This window comes from Ambystoma mexicanum, chromosome 9, assembly GCF_040938575.1.
Source record: "Ambystoma mexicanum isolate Mex_15411 chromosome 9, UKY_AmexF1_1, whole genome shotgun sequence".
Classification (NCBI taxonomy): domain Eukaryota; kingdom Metazoa; phylum Chordata; class Amphibia; order Caudata; family Ambystomatidae; genus Ambystoma; species Ambystoma mexicanum.
The window spans coordinates 610,392,948-610,416,802 of NC_090931.1; the positions used below are offsets into that span (position 1 = coordinate 610,392,948).

Consider the following 23,855-nt stretch of genomic DNA (forward strand, 5'->3'; position numbering starts at 1 on the left):
TGGGGGTGTGCTGAGGGTGTGGGTGGGGGGTGTTATGGGTGTGTTGTGTGTGGTTGTGAGTATGTATGTGTGTTCGCATGAGAAAGGTGCAAACATTTGGTAGTTCGCACTTTTCTCATGCAAACGTTTCAGCCGCGGTAGTTTCTGCCACGGCCAAATCACTGTAAATCATGTATGGACTATGGATGATTCCACAACGCATTTTAGCAGAGCTAGATCCAGTGAAAAGAAAGGCTTTCAGTGTGTCGCAGTTGGAAAAGCAATCGAAATTCGGAGGTGAATCAAGAGAGGCTTGGTTGGCCCAGCACCAGGAAGTCAAGACCACTGTGAACCTGAATGTTCATGCATTACAGAACGTGTGAAAATAACAAACTCCTGTCTTGGATGAGGAGTGAAAACGATGAAGACGTCAGAGGTTCATCATTTAATAGTATTTTAAATGTAGAAATATTCTGAAACATGGTCTGCAGTCACGTGGATGGATGAAAATAGATACTGAGTTGAGCTGTATTGAAACTAAGAGACAGTGGCCCTCATTACGACCCTGGCGGAAAGTGACTGACCGGACCGCCACAGCGTAAATAGCGTTTCCGCCATTGCACGATGGAGCAAAGTGCGGCCCATTCCGACCCATCGGGCACGAGCACCACGGCATGGCGGAAGTGCAAAGTCCGCGATGGCGGAAATGACCCCAAAACGGCCCACACCGCCGCCGTACGGCGCCCTAGGTGCAATACCGCCACCCATCATAGCGGACACCGCAGTGAGCGCCAACCGGAAAGTACGGTGACCGTAAATATACGGAAACGGAAGTAAAAACATGGGCCCGGAACGGGAAACAACACGCCGTACACCTATAAAACCACAAAATACACACAACCACTAAAAACACCACCCTGAGACACATCCCAACCCGTCATCCACCCCAGTGAAACCAAGAAAAATGGGAAAAGTAGCGAAGAAAGCGTGCGACCGCAAGCGGCAGGTCCACTTCTCCCGTGAGGAACTCACCGTGCTCACAGAGACCCTCCAGGAGAATGCCGCCGCCGTCTTCTCCACGCAAATGACCAGGACGGCACTTGCGAACAAGAAGGCCATATGGGCCCTGGTGGCACAGCGGGTAAGTGCGGTGGGGACCGCACCCCGCAACCCACAGCAATGCAGGAAGCGGTGGGACGACCTGCGGATACGCGTCCGTAGCATACTTTCTGCCAACCGCAACATTGCCACAGCCACCGGGGGAGGATCGGAATCACCCATCAAGTTGACCCCCTGAGAAGAAATCTGTGCCTCCACCATTGGAATGGAGAGCATAGAGGGAGTCGGAGGGATGGAGAAAGGAGTGCAGACATCCGGAGAATCAGGTAGGTGGCCCAAATAAAACCATGCCAAATCCACAATGTCCAATCATGTGATCCACATGTGTCCACATAGCGCAACAGCAACACATGGCCAGGAGAACGTCCACACACATTGGCCTGATAGCGCACTTTAAAACTCACAATAAATACATAAATAAGTAAAAACCCCAAAAACACCCACTACACGTGCAGCAGGCACACCCTAACTGCAGGCTGCCAAACAACTGCACCCTCAACCCACACACAAATGAAAGCACCTCCAAGGCCCCGACCCAAATCACCCTCAGGTACCACCCCAATGCATGTGATACATTGCCATTCCAATTCCCACAGACCCATTAATAACGCTCGCCCTCCTTTACTCCACCACAGGGTCCGATCCAAACGACGAGCTCCAGGACACCCCTACCAGCACACCTGCAAAGAGGGCCAAGACCGACGGCCAAAGACCCTCGACCTCAGCTGCACGCATCAAGACACGGCAGCAGCACATATCAAGTGGCAGCACACAGGAGGGAACATCAACAGGCACCCCAGCAGCCAGCATGCCCACAACAGCACCACCACAGGTCCCCCCAATGGATGCCACAGAAGGTACTGCCTCTGGTGGCAGCAGCACCATAGGTGACACCCCATTAATGGCAGCATGCTCCGACACAGAAGACGGGGATGTCGAAGTCAGATCCATCCATGACCTGTCCCAATCCCCCTGTCTGTTCCATCCCGTACACCATGAGGATACCACGCAGGGGCACCCACAAGACGACGACTGGCCATCCCCCACAAGCCCTGTGGCAGGGCAACATGAGGCGAACAGCCCCTCTGTGACACCACCGCAAATGGCCATGGCACAGCACAGGCAACAGTCCCTCGACCAGTTAATCGTGCAACAGCAGCAACTGGCCACGCTCCTCAAGGACCATGCCGATGGATGTGGGGGCACTAAGGCAGACATAGAAACATCAACTGAGACACTTAGGGCACAAATGGAGAGTAGCACCGAGAGCCTGAGAGTCCAAATGGAGAGTAGCACCGAGAGCCTGAGAGTCCAAATGGAGAGTAGCACCGAGAGCCTGAGAGTCCAAATGGAGAGAAGCACCGAGAGCCTCAGGGGGGAACTGCATGCGACGTCCAAAGACGTATGTGCCGAACTTGCCGCAGTGCGCCGTGTGCTCACTGAGCTCTCACAAACCCTTAGGGACATGCATGGACGTGAGCAGGCAGAGACATCATCCGTTGCAAGTTCCGTCCAGGGCAGCCCCCAACGTAGATCTGGGAGGAACCTGCGCTCCACAGGCAGGGGTGCCCCTGATACCCGCAGAGGGGGCTTGCAATAGCGACTGCCCACTGACAATGAGCATCTTTGGACACTGGTGTTCGGGGGGGAGGTAGGAGGGTGGAGGGGGTGTGTTGGGCTCACTTGGGTGGCGGGTCGATAGGGTGTTCAACATGATATCACATATGCCATAAACAATGCACGATCAACCAATGAGATGTGTGGACAATGATCTTTGTGTACTAGGCCATCATAGGCGTACAGTCCATATTGTGCATGTACCAGACACACACAGTGCCACGAGTCCCGTGTCCATGTATCAGCCACCAGGCGTGAGTGCTAGAAGCATGCATCTATGAGATGCTGACGAATTTCACGGCCCTCCTGTGCCTCGCAGACTCCTTGAGGTGCTGCCACATCCCCACCCTCATCATGACCATCTTCAGGTGCTTGCAGTTCTGCGTCAGGGGGCATGGGCACATTTCTACGTACGCACATGTTGTGTAGCATGACACATGCCATCACCATCTTTGCAACCTTCTCATGGCGGTACAGGAGTGCCCCGCCAGACCTGCTGAGGCACCGGAAACGGGTCTTCAGTAGGCCGAATGCCTGTTCAATGACTACACGGGTACGTGAGTGGGCATGGTTGTAGTCCTCCTCATGCTGGTCCCGTGGGTTCCGGACTGGTGTGAGGAGCCATCTCTTCAGTGGATATCCGGCATCACCTGTATGTGGACGATAAACGAATTATGTGGAATGCCATTGCTACGTACGCACCCCCCCCCCCCCCTTCCTGCCAGGTCATTGCCGCATCACATACCCCACATCATCATGCATGAAATGAGACTCACCGAGTAGCCAGGATCTGTTCCCTGCGTGTCGCTCCATGTAGCGTGGTATTGTTGAGTTCCTCAAGACCATAGAATCATGGGTTGATCCAGGGAATCGGGCACAACAATGTGTAATGATCCTGTTGGAGTCACACACCATTTGTACATTCAGAGAATGAAATTGTTTTCGGTTGCGGTACTGGGCCTCCATGGCATGTGGGACGACCAATTCCACATGGGTGCAGTCGATGGCACCAAGGCAACCCGGTATGCCGCCAAGTGCATGGAATCCCACTTTTGTGTTGGTAATTTCCTGCTCCGAGCGTGGTAGAGAGATGTAGTCGTCTGCGTGCTGCAGGAGGGCATCGAGCACTTGCAATAGTGTCCGTGAGAACAGTGGCTGAGAAATGCCATGCAACTGTCCGACTGTGTGCTGGTAGGTGCCTGTGGCCAGGAAGTGGAGTACAGACACCACCTTCAGTAGGGGTGGGATGGCGGTTGGGCTATCTATCATGCTGACAAGGTCAGCCTGTGTCATGTCCACAATGGCGGCTATGGTGTCCCGGTCCAAACGGTAGAGGGTGTGGATCTGCTCATCAGTGAGGTTGAACGGATGTGCTCGGAGGCGTGGGATTGCGGGCTGCCTGCGTGGTGGTAGTGGCTGTGCTGGCAGCCCTTGCTGGCCCTGCCTTGCCCTCCTCCTCCTCCTGCGTCTCCTCTGTGCGGCCGGTTGTAGTTGGTGTTTGTCTTCTTCTTGGAGTTGGAGTACTTGCAGTGCTATCAGGTCCCCCAGGGCCAACATCGCGAGTCCTGCCGGTAGCATTTCGGAGTGGGTGTGGTTGTGGGAGGAGACTGGGTGTGCAATTTATGTGTTTTCAGGCTGTATGGCCTCCACCTGTGGTGATTCATTCCACCTGTGCAAGCTGCTCTCCCCTTTGGGCGAGCACGTCCCGCACACAACGCTGCAATTCGAGGAATGGCATCTTGCTATTACAATCATGTATTAGTACCCGATGGCCGTGTAACATTGGTTGATATGTTCATTCGGCTATGGTCCCATTGTTTCACATGCATTCTTTGCAGTCGCGAACAGACTTGTGAAGGGTCAGTGGAACGTAGTACTCGAGTAACGGTGGACCCTCATGCATCACTGCACCGAGGTTCAACGACGGGCGGGGCGTCCCATTTGTGAGTGAAGGCAGTTGCCATTTTCACACACAGCCGCACTAGATGGATTAATTTGTGATTTCAAGCGGCCACAGATGCCTTTTCGACGTGATGTTGCAAATGAGGAATTCGAAGGGCGGCGCTTTCGGTCTTCAGCTAGCGGTGAGGAGATGCCCACAGGTCTGACTGCAAATATAACGTTCTATTGTTCAGTGTCCTTGGGACAGGGGCCATGGCGAGGATGCAATGATTGATATGAATAGTTTGGGATGCGCAATAGCGAAGTGGATGATGAGGCCGGACGTTCCCAAATACATGTTACTTCACAACACTGGAATTACGGGCTGGGGCACAGTGGATTTTGCAGGCTGCATAACGCACAGACTCAATGGAATTCTCACATGTTATGTGAGTATGGAAACAGGCGTTATCATTACGGGATGAGGGAATGATGAATGGATGCATGGACAGATGATTTGATACAGTGTTTGCCATGTACAGGGCTTCTTGGAATCTTTCCGCCTCCCCTGCGCTATGTGATGCAGGGCTGCCATAGTGGGACCATCGTCTATCTGGCCTTGTTGAGCCCTCCCTGTCTCGACGCGCCTTCAGACACTTGTGTCCATGCACGTTACCAATCCCATCTGATGGATTCTGTTTTCACAGACGCATGCACAGGTACACTCGTTTGTGATGGTGTTTTCACCTCGATATGGATAGTTATGAGTCGCAAGTGGTTTTGGGGTGGTGATGATCCTTTGGAGTGGGCTAGCATGCATATGGCTGTGGATTTAGTGTGATCATTGAAGTGAGTTGTTCGAATGTAGTTCTGTTGGCCATTCTATTCTTTTTCTTTTCTTTTGGTTGACAGGTATCTCCTCCCCTTTTGCCACTGCCATCTGTATGCCACTCCTGCAGATGGGTTTTACTCCCGACACCTGCTGCTTCGTGTTAATCAGTGGAGCAGCATTACGATCTTATGGGACGTGCGCCAATGGGCCACATGCCCTTACGCAGTACTAGTGGCTCGGAGCAACATTTCGGCCTTTCAGCTGGACTAGTGCCTCCCTATTGGGACGGCCCTGCGGTTCTAGGCGCTTCCATGTTGCCTTTTCGTACGAGAATGTAGCCCCTGTGTACCATGAAGGAACAGGGCGTCACACAAGAAGTAGCTGGTCATTTATTGCGGATGCAGCCCACAATGGTGAAATGTGTTTTGGAGTTCATGGCCTAATGGCTGTATGGGCTTGGTGAATTTGTTGTGCATTAAATTTCTATTCTGATATGGGCCGTGTAGCGTTCTTCTTTGCAAGTGATGTGGCATATTCCTATTTGGGGAGCGATGTATTGTGAGGAGATCTGCATTGGGTTCCAGCTTCGGAGTATAGTTGCGTGGTACTGTGCTGGGCGCGTTTGCCTACGAAGCCCAGTGAGGTCAGGGATGAGGGCTGCCAATATGACTGTTTGAATGATGTCATGCTCAGGGGCGGGGGATTAGGTTTTGTGTAACAGATGCCGGTCAGCCAGGTGGATTGGTGGAATGATGTGATTATCGGAATATTGCTGGTCACAGGTGCCTGTGTTTGCGTGCGTTTCTTGGTGGGAGACTGAGGTCATGTCCATTGGTATAGCTTCTGTATTCGTGCCATCTGTGCCCTGCAGCTCCCATTGGCACCTCTTGTGATTCTTTTGTTCGTTGGCATGCATGGGTGACTTGTACATTTCACTGGTTGCATTGTGACTTCGTTGCACCTACGGGGAGTTGTACTATGTGGCCAGGGAGCGGTGTACAGGCACTCAGTGGGGCCGTTTACGGTTGATTCGCGATGCCGTACTTCTCACCATGGCGGTATGGTACTTTCCGCCGTGCTTGATGGCGTTCAGTACATGTCCGCTAGGGTCGGAATTCGCGTACCCTTGCGCCATGGTGCTAATTACGGTTTGGCATGGCGCGCGCGCGCGTACTTGGTGCAGTTAGCGTTGGCGTTCACTACGGTGTCGCTAATGGCATCGTACTTTACGGTGACGGGTCATAATCGCACCGAGCGCTATTCGATGGCGGTATTGCATTTCCGCCATCGTTTTTCGATTTCCGCCAGGGTCGTAATGAGGGCCAGTGTGTGCCTATACTCTCTCTTATTGTCAGGCACACAGAACATTTCCAATGCCAAGTTGAAAGCCTTAATTGACTGGCAGACTGCAATAGTGATGATTGCTGACAGGCTAATTGATGGGAAGCTATGGTTATGACCAGTCCACCAGCACCTGGATGTTAGCCTGCGTGCTGCTTGCATAGGTGGAATATTACAGAGGGGTAGAAGGGTGCCAACCAATAATAGAGGGACACATAGTAGAGAGCCCTATGGTTTGTATAACCAATGGGACATTGTGTATTTGATGAGGTTCGTAGTGACCTGCACTAGAGGAGGGCTTAGTTGCCCCGTCTGATGATAGAGACAAGTATGGAACGTATACCTAGAGGCTCCCTGTAATCCTATCACATCCCCAAGTAGGTTTTTGTAGTTTTCAACATAGATTGATGTCAATAATTACGAATTTCTAGTATATAAGCTATGTTTTTTATGAAATGCATTGAGTGAGAAGATCAAGCGAGTTCTTTGATGTTCGTTATACTCCCTGTTTTAGCTTATTGATATTAAAACAGACGCACTTTGCCAACTTCCTGAGTCAGTTTGATTATTGATGTTTGAGTATTTTCTGCATTGCCATCTATCTCAAAGTATTGTTACCTCGTCTTAAAGGGCCACTGTAGGCACCCAGGTTCAAAATATACTAGGACTATTGAGGAAGAGACTACATTGTGATTTAGATGGTGAACATAGAAGATTCATTTGATATTGTGCATCTCTCCTGTTGTATCATAGTAATTGATAGATTTTGGACAAATTTGAAAGTGAATTTGATTGGGGTATGAGTAGCATTAAAAGGTACATAGTCAGTTTTTGCTGCACAAAATTAAAATGTTACCGGTGTACCTTACCAATTCTTCTCCTCCTTTAAGACATTGGGCCTAATCATGCATTTGGCGGTAACCCTTAAATGAAGCGGTAACACTATTACTGCTGCATTTAAGGGTCTGCCAGATCATGGCCTCTGTGGATTTCCCCCCAGCTCTGAGCTGCAGCGAAATCTGAGGCAAACTTGACGATTTCAGCACTATTACCGCCGGCGGGAAATCCACCGGCGGTAATAGCGCACATTTTCCCCATTGGGCCCAATGGGGAATGAGGAATTCCCGAATGGGCCCAATGGGGAATGGGCACTAACCGTTCCGCCAAACCCATGATCCAGCGCTGATAGCGCCGGGGGCTTTAGCGGTAGGGCTAATAGCGCCAGCGGTAATACCGCCAGTGTTATTGCCCAACTTGTGATGAGGTCCACTGTGTGATGTGTAAAATAAGATGTTGGTCCAATATTTCATAAATATATTCTCAAATTATGTGGCAAACTTAGCACCCGCTGTTGTTCCAGTAATGATTTCTAGTACTTTTGAATTGAATCTGAAATAGTTTCTGGCCAGGGCTAAGTTCAATGATGTAACGAGATATTCACTGTGAACACCCTTTATCAGGTTCAATATCAATGTTTTCCTTCCTGATGATATAGCATCTTCCATTAACATGTATGTGTATAAGCCTATCATGTCAATGTCCCTATAATGGCCGCATCTGGTATTTTGGGTACTGATTCTAATGAGGCAATAACATGTGAAGTATATTGTACAAAATGCTGCCCTCTTGTCACCACAAACTGTTTAAGGTACTCATCAACGTATGAAGTCACTGGTTCTAATGTCGCATCACACTGGAATACTGTTGGTTTTACCAGAGGTTTTCATAAGTTCTTATGAATGTACATAATGTATACATGACTTATGTGTGTGGGTATTTCTTAATCAAACAATGTGCAGTGTCTTTTGATATAGTCCCACAGTTGACTCCTATGGTTCCTATGGAATGCATCAATTCTCAAATCAATTCAAATTGATCATGTGAAAGTATTTAATGTGGTGTTAAGCCCCCTAACCAAAGGGCTGCAACGGGGGTTAATGGCCTAGCAGCCCAAGTTATCGGATTGAGCAAGGTGAGGGAGGATAGCGAGGGCTGTGGGTCGTTAACCCCCATTTCGGCGCTTGGAATGGGGGCATAACACCATTAGCACCCTGGGTTAATGCTTTGGTAAGACGGGGTGCTAAAAAAAAGATTTTCTTTCATTGAACGGGACGCCTCGCGTTCACCCGTTCAATTAATGAAAATCATTCACCAAGATGGCCACCATGGAAAGGGGTGGCGGTTCCCTTTCCATGGCAGCCTCCCAGAGGAAAGGGGAAGGAACAGATGCGGCGGCGGCACTCACCGGCACCAAAATAAGGTAAGGGGGCAAAAACAAACAGGGACGGATTGTGGGGGGAAGTTGGCAGTGGGGGAGCCAGCTGTCAGGTAGCATGGAATGCGGGCTTGTACCGACAGTTTAAGCCTGCGTTCCTAGCCATCTGATTGGCTGGCTCCCTCTGCCCGGGTGTTAATAAGTATTGGTGTTTGATAGCTGAGTCAGAATTTATTCCATATAATAGGTGGTGTTAATTATGACAATTGCACCACCTTTTTCATTTCCTTTAATAGTAGTAGAAGAAGAATATTGTAAGGCTATCCGTGCATCTCTCTCTCTCTCCTGTAGTTAGATTGGATTTAATGCATATATTTAAAAATTGTAGCTTCTGGAGGTCTCGTTCCTATAGGTTACTGAAGGACTGGAAAACAGAATTGGTATTGGGTGCTGTAGAGTCAAGTTTGGCTTTGCATTTGGGATCATAGTTATCTTACAGTGACTGTTCCGTGTCCTTTGGAAAATTTAATTTCAATCGAAGTGTATGGGAAAAAAAGAGAATAACTCCACTAGCATGGCGAAGGCTGTATTGCTGTTGAAACAAAGGGCTTTCTTTGATGATGTAGAGATATTTCCAAAGTTGTAAATTGACGTTGTGAAATATTTTCTAGGAGCAGTGAAGTTGCTTGTCTTTCGTTCTCCTTGAGTTACTGCTGTGCCCCGGCGCTGGGTGAGTGATCTAGTTTCCATTGTAAAAAAGCAGAATGTGGAGCTCTCGGTGTGCCACGTGCTGTGGTTTGGACATCTTCTCCCGATGATGTTAATTCCGAGCACAACGCTCCAGAGGAGGTCGATTACTCTGACCTATCTGATCATGTACTCTTTATTGATATTGATATTGGTTATTTGTATAGCGCCTATACACATTGAGCCTCATTATAATCTAGGTGGTTACGGTATGAATGGTGCCGGTAAGGCACAGGCACCGTTCATACCATACCGCAGCATTACGAGTTCATACCGTGCAAACACGAGTCTTACCTGGCAGGCTGTGTGGCACCCGCGAGCAGAACTCGTGTTTGCACCGGCACCGTTATCAACAGTGCCGGTGCAACCATGCTTCCCACCCCCATCCTGCCCTATGGGGCAGAATGGGGATCGGGAGCCCGCCAATACTGCCCCCCCCCCTCGCGAATGGGCAATTACCGGCCCATTCAACTCGTAATGGGCCGATTATTGACCAATCGCGGGTGGCGGTGCTGGTAGCGAGTTTGGCGGTAGCCGTGCCTGTAAAACAGGCACGGCTACCGCCAAGATCGTAATGAGGCCCAATGTGTTTCAAAGCCCTTCAAGAAGGGAGGGAACATGGGAGAATATAGTTACATTCTTAAGGTCCTTGAAACAAATCAGAATGTGAAGAATAACTATCATATCATAACAGATAGTACAAGTGCATGAAACAATGAGGGAGAGATGAGAGAGGAAAAAAGGAGACAATACTAGCAGTAACATGACTATGTCTGACGACAATTGCTGCTGTGCAAGAGTGACAAAAGGAGGGGGAGGAGGGCATGGGAGGCGAGGGAGAGAGAAGGGAAGAGGAGAGGAACAAAACAAGTGACTATCTTAAATGTCCAGCAACAGATTAAGGTAGTGCAGGGGGGAAAGGGAAGAGAAAACAAAGATGAAAAGGGGGGCAGACAAGCTGTTATCAGAGATCATGGGTCAATGATAAGAATAAGTGCTAAGGTCAAAGAAACGAAGAAGGGGGAAGGGGAGGGCATGATGGCTACAAAATGCAGGCAACTACAATTACTATGTCTGATGACAATTGAGGTAGTACCAACACTTTCTCAGGTAAGGGGGAGGGAGAGGAAGGAGGAAGGGCGGGCGGCAGCAAGCAGGCGACTACACTTATTCTGCCTCTAGGGGCACAGACTCTAGGAGTAGAGCCAGAGGTTGTACAGAGGGAGGAAAGGGAAGGAGAGGAAGGTGAGGGAAGGAGGGGAGATGGAGGTGGCCAGAAAGGTGAGCGGGCAAATGGTGAAGTGGATAGAGAAGCCATTACAGTGGGCCAGAGAAAACCAAGAGCCTGGGAATGGGTAAGAGGGGGAACAAGATGGGGGAAGGGTGGATACGTAGGGTGCAAAGACAGAAAGGGGCAAGGGGGCACACTGAAGAGCTAGGTGCACACCGGAGGACTCGGGGGAAACACAGAGCGGACTTGGGGTACACAGAGAGGACTGACTCAGGGCACACAGAGAGGACTTGGGGCACACAGAGAGGACTCGGGGCACACAGAGAGGAATGGGGCACACAGAGAGGACTCAGGGCACACAGAGAGGACTGGGGAAAACAGAGAGTACTCGGGGCACACAGAGAGGACTGGGGCACACAGAGAGGATTGACTCGGGGCAAACAGAGAGGACTTGGGGCACACAGAGAGGACTGGGGCATACAGAGAGGACTGACTCGGGGCACACAGAGAGGGCTTGGGGCACACAGAGAGGACTGGGGTACACAGAGAGGACTGACTCGGGGCACACAGAGAGGGCTTGGGGCACACAGAGAGGAATGGGGCACACAGAGAGAACTTGGGGCACACAGAGAGGACTCGGGGCACACAGAGAGGACTGACTCGGGGCACACAGAGAGGACTGGGGCACACAGAGAGGACTGAGTCGGGGCACACAGAGAGGACTCGGGGCACACAGAAAGGACTATGGGCACACAGAGAGGACCGGGTGAAACAGAGAGTACTCAGGGCACACAGAGAGGACTCGGGGCACACAGAGAGGACTAGGGCACACATAGAGGACTCTGTGAGTAACTTGATAATTTGTTCTCGCTGGTATCTCAAAGCCGGTTGCAGGCATGGTCACGGGAATGGGAGGTTACATCGAGTTAGATTTCATCGAATCCGAATTCGATACATTTTTAAAATCAAATTTGGCCAAAGATATATGTGGGGGTGGATAATCTTTATAGTTAATATAAGCGGAGTTAGTGGGGATGGGACTGCGGGGGCTCTCCCCTGCATATATTTGCAGCCAAATTCAATTAAAGAAAAACGAATTTGGAGTCAATAAAAACCCTGATGTAATCACATAGAAGCCATGGACAAATAAATAATCATATGAGACCCCTTTGAATTTGCACGCTTTGGTTTGTGCAGTTTCCTGTCAGTGCTTCTCAATGGCCAAGCCGAGTTCTTCAAAACATCCTGCTCCAATCTGTAATGTCGGAATCTGTAGACAATGTTAGTTTAATATCAAAATGTCAAAACATGTACTGAGTAATGAACTGTTGTTTTGTGAGCTAAGGTTTATGTTGTAACAGGATGGGCTTTGTACCCCAGCTGTGCAGTCCACAATCCACCCAACCAGGCCACAACACATCTGGCCTGGCTGGCTGTACTGTGTGCAGCATAGCTGGGGTGAAATATAGTAAGTTTATGTCCTTATAATGTGCCAGACCGAATTCAGGGGAAACAGATGTAGCTTTGTAAGAAGCAGAGTGTATCCCTAGATTTGTGTCTGGCTGGATTTGAAGATCTGCTCCTCATTTGCCTTGTGCTGCTTGTGTTGTATTGGGCAACCATCTTGGAACAGGGAATGCTTTCTGGAAATGGGTCCTGTGCATGTATTGGTAGAAACCACTGTTTGTACAATTTAACAGATGTTTGGGTCTAATGGAAAGTCAGGCCAGAGGCTTTCCGGTGATGCTAGAACTACCTGTGGAGACCTGTACACATCTCATCTGGGTATTGCACCCCTTAAGAGCAAGTGCGAGCATGTGTGGAGCCCACGCGATTACCATCACCCATGCATTGGCCTCCAGAGCAGGCCATCCCCATGCGTGTAATTGTGGTGACAAACGGTGAACACCCCACGGATGTTCCCCAGAGTTTGCTAATCCCATGCGATGCGAGCCTGGATTTACACCACGCGGGGGTCTATCCCGTTTCGCAGTCACCAATTTGTCAAATGCAACAGGATCCGTACATGCCTGCTCTACCGTCGTACGTATGGGGGCATTCTTGCTACCCCTGTGCCGATACTTTGCAACGTGTGCCTGTGACACCTAGAAGTATCCACCAACTCAGGTACCTCCAGTCCACCCTGTAAGTGTCGCCCGGTGAGTATTTATTTCCCACATGAAGCCTCAGATTATTCCCACCCCCCAAAACCAGCTTGGAGAAGGGTCTGTGAAGAACCTACACAGTTGAGATACTGGGATAGCGTGGAATAGGTATAACAGATGAGGTTAAACTATCCTTTTCACTGTTGCTGCTTGACCTGCCATTGTCAACGGCAAAGTTATCAATTTGTGCATAAGGGTTTCCAAGTGTTAGAAGGTGGGAGTATAATTTAGATCAAGCAACATTTCAGCATCCTTACGGGGGTTAGTTCCCAGATCGTTGTCTTATGTAGGACGCCAATTAAAATCTTTGCGCCCAATGCCCAGGGGGTCAGTGGAAGAGTTTCTGAATTATTCCAGTTCACGAAAAGTCCGGTGAAGGGTCGAAAACATATAATTTCAGGCAGTAGCGGATGCAGAGTGACCTTGGGAGACGCTCTAGTTAAGGTTCCATGACACCTTACGCTGCAAAATTACAAAAACAAGTTCATCTGTAATTTTTGACCTCAACCATAAAATTGACAAGTAACCCACAGCCCACCATTCACGCCAAATTTGATGAGAAGTCTCATAAATGTTTTCATGTAGATAAAGAATGTTGACAAAGCATGTTTTATGCTTTGGGTTTTCCATACACCCACAAACAAACATGCTTTTGGGGCGCATAACCCAGAAGTGTCCACTGTGATTCTGGAGATTTTTAGCACACGGCCAGTCCTCACCTTCGAGTTCAGCACGCCACGAAAGTTGGAAAAGTTGGAAAAAATCGAGAGAGATCTGTGAAGTGCTGGCGTAGTGTGAGTTGAGGTTTAGTTTCTGGTGTGAAGGACTTTGTATTGGCGAACTGTCTCAACTGTCTGGAGTGCTTGCACTTTGAGGTTTGTATTCCCAGTCTTTGTAGACTAAGGGCCTCATTATGAGTGTGGCAGTCTGTTAAAAATGCCGGAATAAATGCGGGCAATACCGGCTCTGGCATTTTTAATGGACAGGCATACTCTGAGTTTGCATGTAAAACAGGTCTGACATGCCGGGAGTTCAGGCCCCTGCCGGCAAAGAATTGCCCCAATCACCGGCACCGGTACTACCAATGCCGGTGATTGCCGCAAACCCATTGCATGGAGTTTTACTACCGCTCCCGGGATCTGTAATATCCTGGCAACACCGGGATATCGGGTGCCGGTAATGGTAAGGCGAGTTTGCCAGAAATCCCCCAGTATTACAGACGGGTTACCGGCAAATCAGTAATGACCCTCTAAGCCTTTTATATGGGGGGTGTGGGGGGGTTACTTACACTTCTCCACTGAGATATATAGCATGCTGCGGAATGTGACATGTTGGCAGGTTGCCCGAAATATCTGAATGTACAAGACCTCTTGCCTGGTCCCCCATATACATGCACAGGACCCCAACGCCGGAGCTGGTGGAACCTAAGTTCAACCACCATGTAAAGCAAATTTATCTTTCAATGTGGCATTTGACCAACCTGTTAATTCCGAATACAATACATGCCCTGTCCGCATGCATCGAAAGAGCCTTCCTGGGGGTTCCCTCCACAGCTCTCCACCTTTCAGATCTCGAGCACCGCTCGGATTCGCCAGTGACTTCGATGTATTGCAATTTCGGGGTCCACTGCAGAGAGTGCGAGCCATAGACAGCGAGGTGGCCGTGCAGGACCCTGCCTGCCTGCGATATATCAGCGCCGATTGCTTCGGGCTAATTGTGTTGACATTACGGGGCATTGATTACCACGTGGGGCCATTACAAGTGCTTAGGTTTTAAATATTGAAGGGACAGGTGGCAGGATGGGGGCGGGGGGGGGGGGGCTGGTGGTGAGCTGCCAAGCAGCATCATGTGAAGGTGCTGTGCCAGTGGGGGCACAATTCTGACCTCCTGTTAAAGGTAGTGAAAAAAAGTAGCCATCCTCCCCTCTAGGCTCCAGCACCACCATTCTGAGGCGGTGGGAAAATTGAAGGCAGAATGTCGTGCTTTACAGCAGCAACAGCTGCCAAAATCTCTCCTTTTGATAGAAACATGTCCACCAGTGGCAGTGCGAACATCTCTTAAACGACTGCCACTTTTCTAATTTAAGAACGTTTTCTCAAGTTGTCAGTAGAAAAGTGGTGCTGGAGTCTAGGAAATTCTATTCTTATAAAGGGAAAAGGTGTGCAGTAGTATTTTAACTCCTTTTTTTGGCCTGAAAAACCAGGGCTTTATGAAGGAGAATCCCCCCAGTACCTGCTCTGCATTCCTGATGGTTGCTAGGGATGTTGTCAAGCCATAAATCAGGAATTTGCTTTGAGGCCTGGCTGCCACATTTTCGCGTTCACAGAGTATGGTGCGTTAAAGGAAAGTGTTCATGCTTCATGGAAGAACATTTTCCTGTTTTTGCATGCACCTCAGAATCAGGCTCTCAGTGGGGTAAGCTACGTTGTAGTAATATAACGACTTCAGCCTTGATTGTGGGTCTGTAATTTTAGGGGGCTTTAACATCGGTTATCGACAAAAACAGCTGGATTTCAGGGTAAGCAGACTGTGTGATTACCCAAAGTTAATCAGGATCCCAGCTCTGGAGTTCTGCTGTTAAGATTACACCCTCACTTGAGAGCCGGTTCTGTCTTTTAAATGTATTTTTGTTAAATCTGTTTACAGTATTTGTTTGTAAGGTGTGTATTGCTTTCTTTGTGTTTTACCAGCCGCAGCGGATTCGACATTTATTTTACGTACAAACAATTTGAAGGTATTTTGAATACTCTTGTGTTCAAGAACAACAGCTGAAAGGGGTGAACTTAGGGCCATTTGCCTCATTTAGAGTTTGACATTATGACCGCCAAACGGAAATACTATTACCGCATGTATACCCCACAGGGCTCCATGGGCATCAGTAATTATGGCATACAGTAGTTACCACATATGGTAATGGTGTTGTGTGGAGGACATTTCCACCCTACAAAACCAGGTGCTTGTGCATTGCCTGAGAGAGAGAGAGAGAGAGAGAGAGAGAGAGAGAGAGAGAGAGAGAGAGAGAGAGAGAGAGAGAGAGAGAGAGAGAGAGAGAGAGACCGCAATATTTAATTATTTGGGGCCTCAAATAGTTTTTCCAGACTGTCGTATGCTGTGGCTGCCTTTGAAAGGGTTTTGTGTTTTTTTTGTCAGGGTTGTGGATTTTCTTTAAGTATGAGGAAGGAACGATTGAGCATTGAGGGTAAAGCAAGGGTCGGTGTAGTAGGAGGGTGCTCCATGCTAGCCATAGCAATAGAGTAGGAGGGCTCATCTCCGCTGAAAGGGGATATTTGGAGTCCTAAAGAGGGTAAGAACCACATCCCAAGAAAGACTAGTGTCCATTCATTAAACGCCGAGGCTGCTGTTAGGGACAAATCCCGGCACCTGATCAGCTGTGTTTCGTGTGGCAGTTATCACAGTTAATATAGTATTTATTTAACTTGTTGTGTTGCTATTTCTAAGAGGGCAGACTCTCCGTTTATTCAAGTTGATGAAAGTGCCATTATTAATACCCTATGTGTGTACTTATTTAAAAACAATATAGCCAGCACTATACAAAGGGGTTTTAAAATCCTACCACTTGTATATGTGTTCCATTTTAGACAGCAAGGCGGCTGTGTTTATGTTCCAGTGTATTTGTCCTTTTTGCCATTTACCTTCTTTCATTGACCTGGAGTTTTTTCCACCCATCACTCCAGATGGAAGCACCGTCACCTCTACTGTTATTTCAACCACAAATCTCTATTTTCCCATCCAGGTACAGCACCCACGGGTCACCCCTAATCACCCCCAAGAACCCGGGACACGCTTTGAGCACTGCAGCCCCTCTTCTTGACCTTTCTTCATATGCGTTGCTTTTGCACATTTCTACACACGAAGGTGGAGTGGAGTTGTGATTGCATAAGATTGACCTCTGCATAGGCCATGTGCCGGGAGGCTTTAGACTTTATGTGAGACACCCCAAAGGCAAAGGCGCTATAACTACACCACAGCTCAGCTAGAAAAAGTACCCCAATAAGGATTTTGACTGTCTAAGGCAGGGTTGTCCAACAACAGGCTTCGAGGGCCAGAATCCTAACGGGCTTTCAGGATATCTTGCATTAATATTCTGGAGAAGAAATGTGCATACATTTAGAATCATTGTATGCAAATTTATCTCATGAATATTAACGCAGGGTGCCTGAAAATCTGACATGGATCCAGGCCCTCGAGACCTGGAGTTGGACAACCCTGGTCTAAGGTGTCATGTCCCAGAGGCTGTCCCAACCCCATACCTTTCTCACGCGCCAAATGAGAGTATATATTTTTCAGAAAGTATCACTTATTCGAATATTTGGTTCCTCTCCGGTTAACTCAGCCCAAAATCTGGTGCGATGGAGATGTCCCATATTATGGCTATGATTTTCACTCACAGATGCAAACCTTCTACTGATCTTCTATGGCAGGTTTGGTATTTTCAAACATAGGCGTATTATTTTACTGAAGTACATGCGCATCATTACAAGTGTGGCGGTGCCGGAAAATTAGTGGTGATAATTCCACTACTACCACTTCTCCTGCATTTACCACCAGCAGAATTACTGCTCAGTCCATTCGCCGATTTTCAGAGAAAGAGTGGCAGATTCACCTCTAGCTTGTTGCCTGCGCTAACTCCTCCATTTCATCCCTTAAAAATAGGCGGATTTACCATGTGGCAATTCTGTTTGTAGTAAATCTACCAAAAATCCCAGTGGGGTCCCATGGACTCCAAAAAGCCACCACTTGGAAATAATTTGATGCTTTATATGAGTCGGTTGTTTTGTAGATGTTGGAGGGGCACAGGTCTTCAGGAGCGCCTGTTAGGTGGCTGGAATCTGAATGTGGCGAGGAAGTCCTTGATGGTGAATGGGTACAAATGTGTGGTTTTGGATTCGTAGTATTTTGTTTAGGAAGTGTGTTGCGATGGAGTTGCAAAGTTCTTGCGTAGGTGTGGGGGCCATGTTGTAGTAGTCTGCACGGTTTTTGAATCCTTGGATGATTTTGAAGAACTTTCTTTGTCTGTGTTTGATGTGTATAATGTGCCTTTTTGCTCGGATCATTTCCACCCTGTGGAATTGCAGCTGTGAGTGATAGATGGATAGGATTAAAGTTTGAAATAAAACATTTAGTGGTTGTTTCTTTTGTGAAAGTTTGCAGGCACTTTTTGATGCTTTTTGGTGCCATTATGTCCAGAGCATTGATTTTCTCATCTTGGGTGTCATTGAGTTGGCCATGCGATGTTCTAGCATGGATTCCAGTTGTGTGATCGGGATGGGAACCTTTGAGTTTTTTCCAGGAGGATGCCAAGTTGTATCTCTTTCCATAGACCTGTTAACGTTGCAGGACCATTGATGGTTTTGCGGTCGTTGGTGCTTTGGTGACGATGGTGAATGGGGTGGCTATACACTCTCCCATGGGTAAGCAGACTAGTGACAAAATCGTTGTGAAGTTCTTACTGCAGAAGAAAACCTCTACGGTGTGTCTGGCTTTGTGGGAGGTCAGTTGTTTGAGGTGCAGCAGGTTTGTGAAGAATGACTTTGTAAATGTGTTGTCCTCGTCCCCAAGCCAGCTCCTATAGCTCCTAGTATGGTGAGGTGTTTGTTGTCCAGGGAAATATTATCTACCACGCCAGCCATGTTGTCTGCAAAAGGAGGGTCGTACGTCGATTGTCTGTAGATGAGACGGACGCTTTGTGTGGACATGGGTGAGGGTGATCAGGTTTGGATGAGTGATCTGCAGTCTGGGATGCTGTCGGCGAACATAACACACATAGCCGTAGCACCGTGAAGGGTCAGAAATGAGAGGCGGACAAAAGGTTGCAATATTCTCAGAGTCAGACATTTTATTTAACACACATTGGGTTGCAATAACGCCTCTCTAGCCCTCCCCTAAAGAAAAAGGTTCTCTACTTAGGAAACTAAAACTAAGAATCAGTCTCAGTGTCAAGCTGTTAGTAACTTAGAAACCGTCCTGGTGTCCAAAACATGCTAAAGTGACCCTCACACTAGAAACAAACAATTAAGGGTGCAAGGAAATGTCTCTAAATTATGTTTAGTGTAAAGTGTTAAAAAAACAAAAAGATCAATCCAAAAAGTGTTTTTCAAGGAGAAACCCTTGGATCCAGAGGGTGGTTTCCATCCCCTGGGTTGTTAGGTAGGATGGCAAAGCATCTCTTTTAAACAACAGCTTAAAAGACTATTGCATCTCTTTGTAAAAGTGCAATTGCTCCTCCCCATTTGCATGTTCTGTTGACAAACTTGATCTTAGGAATTACTGTGTGTAAATCCACCTAGTGATCCCCTGAGGTCCAGGCTTCTGTGATGAAGATAAGGTCTATTTTGTGCTGCTGGCGGAGTAGGTCACACATCTCAGGCGAATGTTTGGCGACAGAGCGGGTGTTGACGAGGAGGCATCTGATTCCAATAGTTTCTTTATGGCTCATTTGTGTTGAAGGAAATAGATCAGCTTGTTTGTCAACATGTTGTGGAGAGCAATACAGTTTACCTTAACATCAACCTACAGTACAAAAATACTGAAAATATATTAAGTCCATCTGACCTGGTGCAAACATATTGATTTAATTGGTTGGGAATGAGGGCCACACTCCAGGCCATTATCAGGGGAGTTTGGGGGGACCTGCTTTATATAGCCAGGCCTGTTTAGAAGCATGGGGGTGAGCTTGGCCACAGCCATGCTGGTTTCAGGTTATTGGAGACCAGGAAGGCCAATTGCCCTTTTTAGGTGTGGTCTATAGTTGGCTCTTTAGCGCCACATATTGAGACATAGATTGCTTTATCTGTTCAGTGAAAAGTGCATGTCTTGCCCTTTTCCTGTGGGTGGATGGGGGGTGTAATATGTGTGTTGTTTTTCCCAATATTATCACATAGATGGTGTTGTTTAGCATACCAACTTGTTGGTGATAGGGCTTAATCTGAGATGTCTCTATTAATATGTTTTCATTTTTTAAAGGTTATGTTTTGTTGTATAGAAGCGGAATGACACCAAGGTGTTTGATCTGTTTCTGGCCTATTTTTAAAAAAACAGTTAAAGTTCTTAACATTAAAAAAAAGATAATGAAAAGTGCTTCACCAAGAAGCACTGTGTGAAGGGCAGATTTTTGGCTAGGGCAGTGCCATGCCTGGGTGCTTATCAAATCTTTCCAATAGATCTACTGGTCAAAATGTCCTATCCATTCCTTGGTCTCGCTTGGTGAACCGCGGAGATAGATGTTTCTCTATCGGTGGCGCACGGGCTTGGAAGTTGTTGCCCGCTGAACCCCGGAAGACAGACTCGCTGTCTATGTTCCAGAAGAAGCTGAAAACGTATCTGTTTCAATGATTTCACTCAACGAGTGCTCTTCCTTCAGCTTCCCCCAGATAGTATCTTAACACCTGCGCCTGGATGCATTTTCTGCTGGGTTCCTTGCGGATTTGCACATTAGAAATTCTAAATGAATCAAAAGGAATCCTTCACTTAGTGGGTACTTTATTGCACCAGTGGGCACTTGGAACAGCAAATTGGCACGGTACAAGGCCGACTTTAAATACCTAGTCAGCCATATTACCCTATTTACAGATACACGCAGATGTGCAATCAGAGGTGTCCGGGGTTGGGAATCATTGAGTTGTGTGGGGGGAAGGCAGCATTCCAAGACTCTCTAGCTCACTCCAACAGAGAAGGTGGTTCTTAAGGCTGATCTTCAACACATGTATTGTTGGTATGCCCTTAATTTAAGAGGGTAGGACGTTTCAGTGAAAGGGTGCCAGGAGGATGAAAGAGATTGAGAGCGGGAAACGGCACATGGTCAGTGGGGGATGGTTCAGTTGGAGTTATCTTGGGATCGTGAAAGTTTGTGGGCGTTAGTATGAGGAGACAGATTCAGACAGGCGGGGTGATCCGGGGTGGCTAGCCCTTGCCGATAGTGTTGGTTCTGGGCCAGGACCTTTATTCCTCCCCTGCACCTTACAATTCCCTGAAAACACTAGATTGATAAGTAAACTGCTCCTCAGATAATTGCTGTGCTTCAATAATTTCCTCTTGCTTTGTAGGGATGAAACATATTGTCATAGTGAGTGTATAGAGAGGGATGTCAGGTGTCCTTGGCATAGTTTTGACTCATAAATCTGCATAGTTTTCGCTCACAAGTGGCACTTTAGAACCACCATTTGTTTTGTCTTTTGTGTGATAATTTAGTATATTTCTGTAACTATTTGGGATGCGCCTTGTAACAGGCAATCCACACTGCAAAGGAATGGGACTGTGGAGGCATTTGACTATGGGGGCAGGCAGGATGAGTGTTGTTCGGAGATGCTGCACTAATTTCCCCTCGAAGTGCCTTATTGCCCATGCTAGCCTCCTCACTGATCTCCCTGCCTGGGACCTGAGAGAGATCTACATGGTCGACGATATGTACTTTAGCCATGCCAAATCAGTTGGCTTTGCCAATGCTTGTCTTCTAATGCTGTGCATTTTTTCCCCCTCTGTGCTTTCAGGTGTGGCAGATTCCTGATTATACGCCAGTGCGGTCCATCACAGAACCCATCGTGACTCTAGAGGGGCACTCCAAACGTGTGGGCATTGTCCTCTGGCACCCGACTGCCCACAACATTCTCCTCAGTGCAGGTAGGAGCTAGTGGTATCGGGCTGAAGGACACACCCCAAAGGATATTTGAGATAATATGCAAGAGGAGCAATCAGGGAGGGAGAGGTGTTGCATAAACCATGGGTACAGTAATATGGACTGGGAATGCATGAGGAAGGCGTTGCCCCCTACTTGCATGGTAGGCAGAGGCTACGGTCTGTTTCATAACAGCAGGATTTGGCAATGTTGATGATACATGAGGTGAGATTACAAGAGCCATGTCTATGACTTTATATTCCTGCAATGACAGAATACAAAACATGCCTATTTCCCATCATTGCCTCTTTCCCCCACTCTCCTCTATACTTTGGGTTTCATGCCAGAGTGTCGGCTTCAGGCGGCACTCCAGGGAAGCTAGGGAAAGCCTGGCATCTATGTATGAACAGGATTCATAAGGTGCAAGCCTAGCTGCTAAGCAATGGAGTGCTGTGCAAAGGTGACACGCCCACAGAGAATCAGTGGAGAGGGGAAAAGCCAGAGTGGGGATCAGGTTTCGGTGGAACGATCACAGATTGGCAAGATGTTCTTTGAAGAGTAGGGTTATGTTATGTTATGTTATGTTGATTTATAGAAAGCACTGCTACCACCTAGGGGCAGTCTCCAGGCAGTGGAAAAACTTTGCTGAAAATGTTGGGGGGGGTGCATGACATCTGAAGAAAAGGTTTCCCAGCCAAATGAATGGAGACAAAATAGCGTGACATGAAAGTTGGGGGGGACAAACACCCCTGCCCCCCCCTAAAATTACGCCCATGTCTCCAAGCACTCGAATGGCTGTGAAAGAGAGGGCAATGCGGAGGTTGGTGGGGGCAGGGTAAGAGGATAGGTTCAGAACCAGGAGGGTCTGGCGTCTGTGACTGTTGTTTTGCATGTAGTATTTTGTGCCAGGGGCCTTGTGCATTGTAACCGCATGGGTACGATTCAGAGCCTCAGGTGTGTGGTATTGTTTTGTGTTGGTGTTGGTTTATTGTGTGGGTTATGGCGGGTTTGGTTGTGTGCACTGGTTAGATAGTGTTCATAAGGGATCCAGGGTCACGGGTGACTTTAGCTGTAAATTAATCCTGTATCTTGGTGTGTAGTTGAGTTGTTGATGGTTTTGTGGACTATGTGGTTGGTTCACTTTAAGTGTGCTTCAGCATCTAGAGATGCTGGGTGTGAACATAGTATTGATTATCTGTTTTTTATGTGTAGTGTGGCTAGTCCACGGTCTGGTGTAATGGCATCAGTTATGATGGACGAGCAGGAAGGCGAAAATGGGTTAGTAAGTCGGTCATTTTGTTGGAGCCTCTGGCATGGTTCTTTGCTTGATGCTTGATGGTAGCTAGCCAGGTTCTTGTTTGTAGTTCTTTAGCCCATCTAGTCTCCTCTCGGGTTGTCTGTGGCGTTGTTGATGTTGGTGTCCCTTTGTCAATGTCTGCTGAGTAGCCAGATTTTCAGCCATTTCCGGAAGGTGATGTGTTCTTCTGGGGTTATAATTTCTTTGGACGTGTTGTTCCAGATGTTAGCAATTGGACTTGAGAATGCTGTTCCGCAGAATTTCCCTCTTCCATAGTGTTTTGCCTCTATTTGGAAGTTGTTGCTGGATCTTAGTTCCCATCCTGGGCGATACCAATACAGGGTCTTCAGGTCCATCCTCCTGCAGTGTAGGATGGAGGGGCAGTCTTACCTGGGTTGGTAAATTGTTCCAGAGGCAGTGTGCGTAACATGAAAAGGCCTGCTTCCTGTGTTTTTTTCCCTCTAGCAGTTCTCTGTTTACAGCCGGGCGATGTTGTGGCTTCTGGTGGCCGCATCTAGGGACATCACGACCTGTTTTGCCCTCTGCACTGTGACCAGGTCACATCTGATGTACCCGCTTTTAGGCTTGTGGGGGCCCTGGTGGACAAATATGCCCACTCACTTGGTGATGTTGTGCCTGGAGGCGGAACCCAGGGGATTCCCGAGAGCCCCTCCTCTGTCTTAACCCTTGCTTGCACTAAATTTGCTGATGACCCGTTACACCCACCCACCCACCAGAAAGGGTGAATCGAAACCTAGACTCTCGAGTCCCTTATGTTGTAAGGTCACCACTGTGGAAA

General features: G+C 48.0%; 1 protein-coding gene across 5 annotated transcripts in view; it reads left to right on the plus strand.

Annotated features, from left to right (window-relative positions):
• CORO6 (coronin 6) overlaps nucleotides 1-23,855 on the plus strand; it is a 251,563-nt gene that overhangs the window by 185,042 nt on the left and 42,666 nt on the right. For all 5 annotated transcript variants that reach the window (XM_069615259.1, XM_069615260.1, XM_069615262.1 and 2 more), the window contains exon 4: nucleotides 21,635-21,764. In XM_069615259.1, the coding sequence (XP_069471360.1) occupies nucleotides 21,635-21,764 (130 nt within the window). The remainder of the gene's footprint in view (nucleotides 1-21,634; nucleotides 21,765-23,855) is intronic.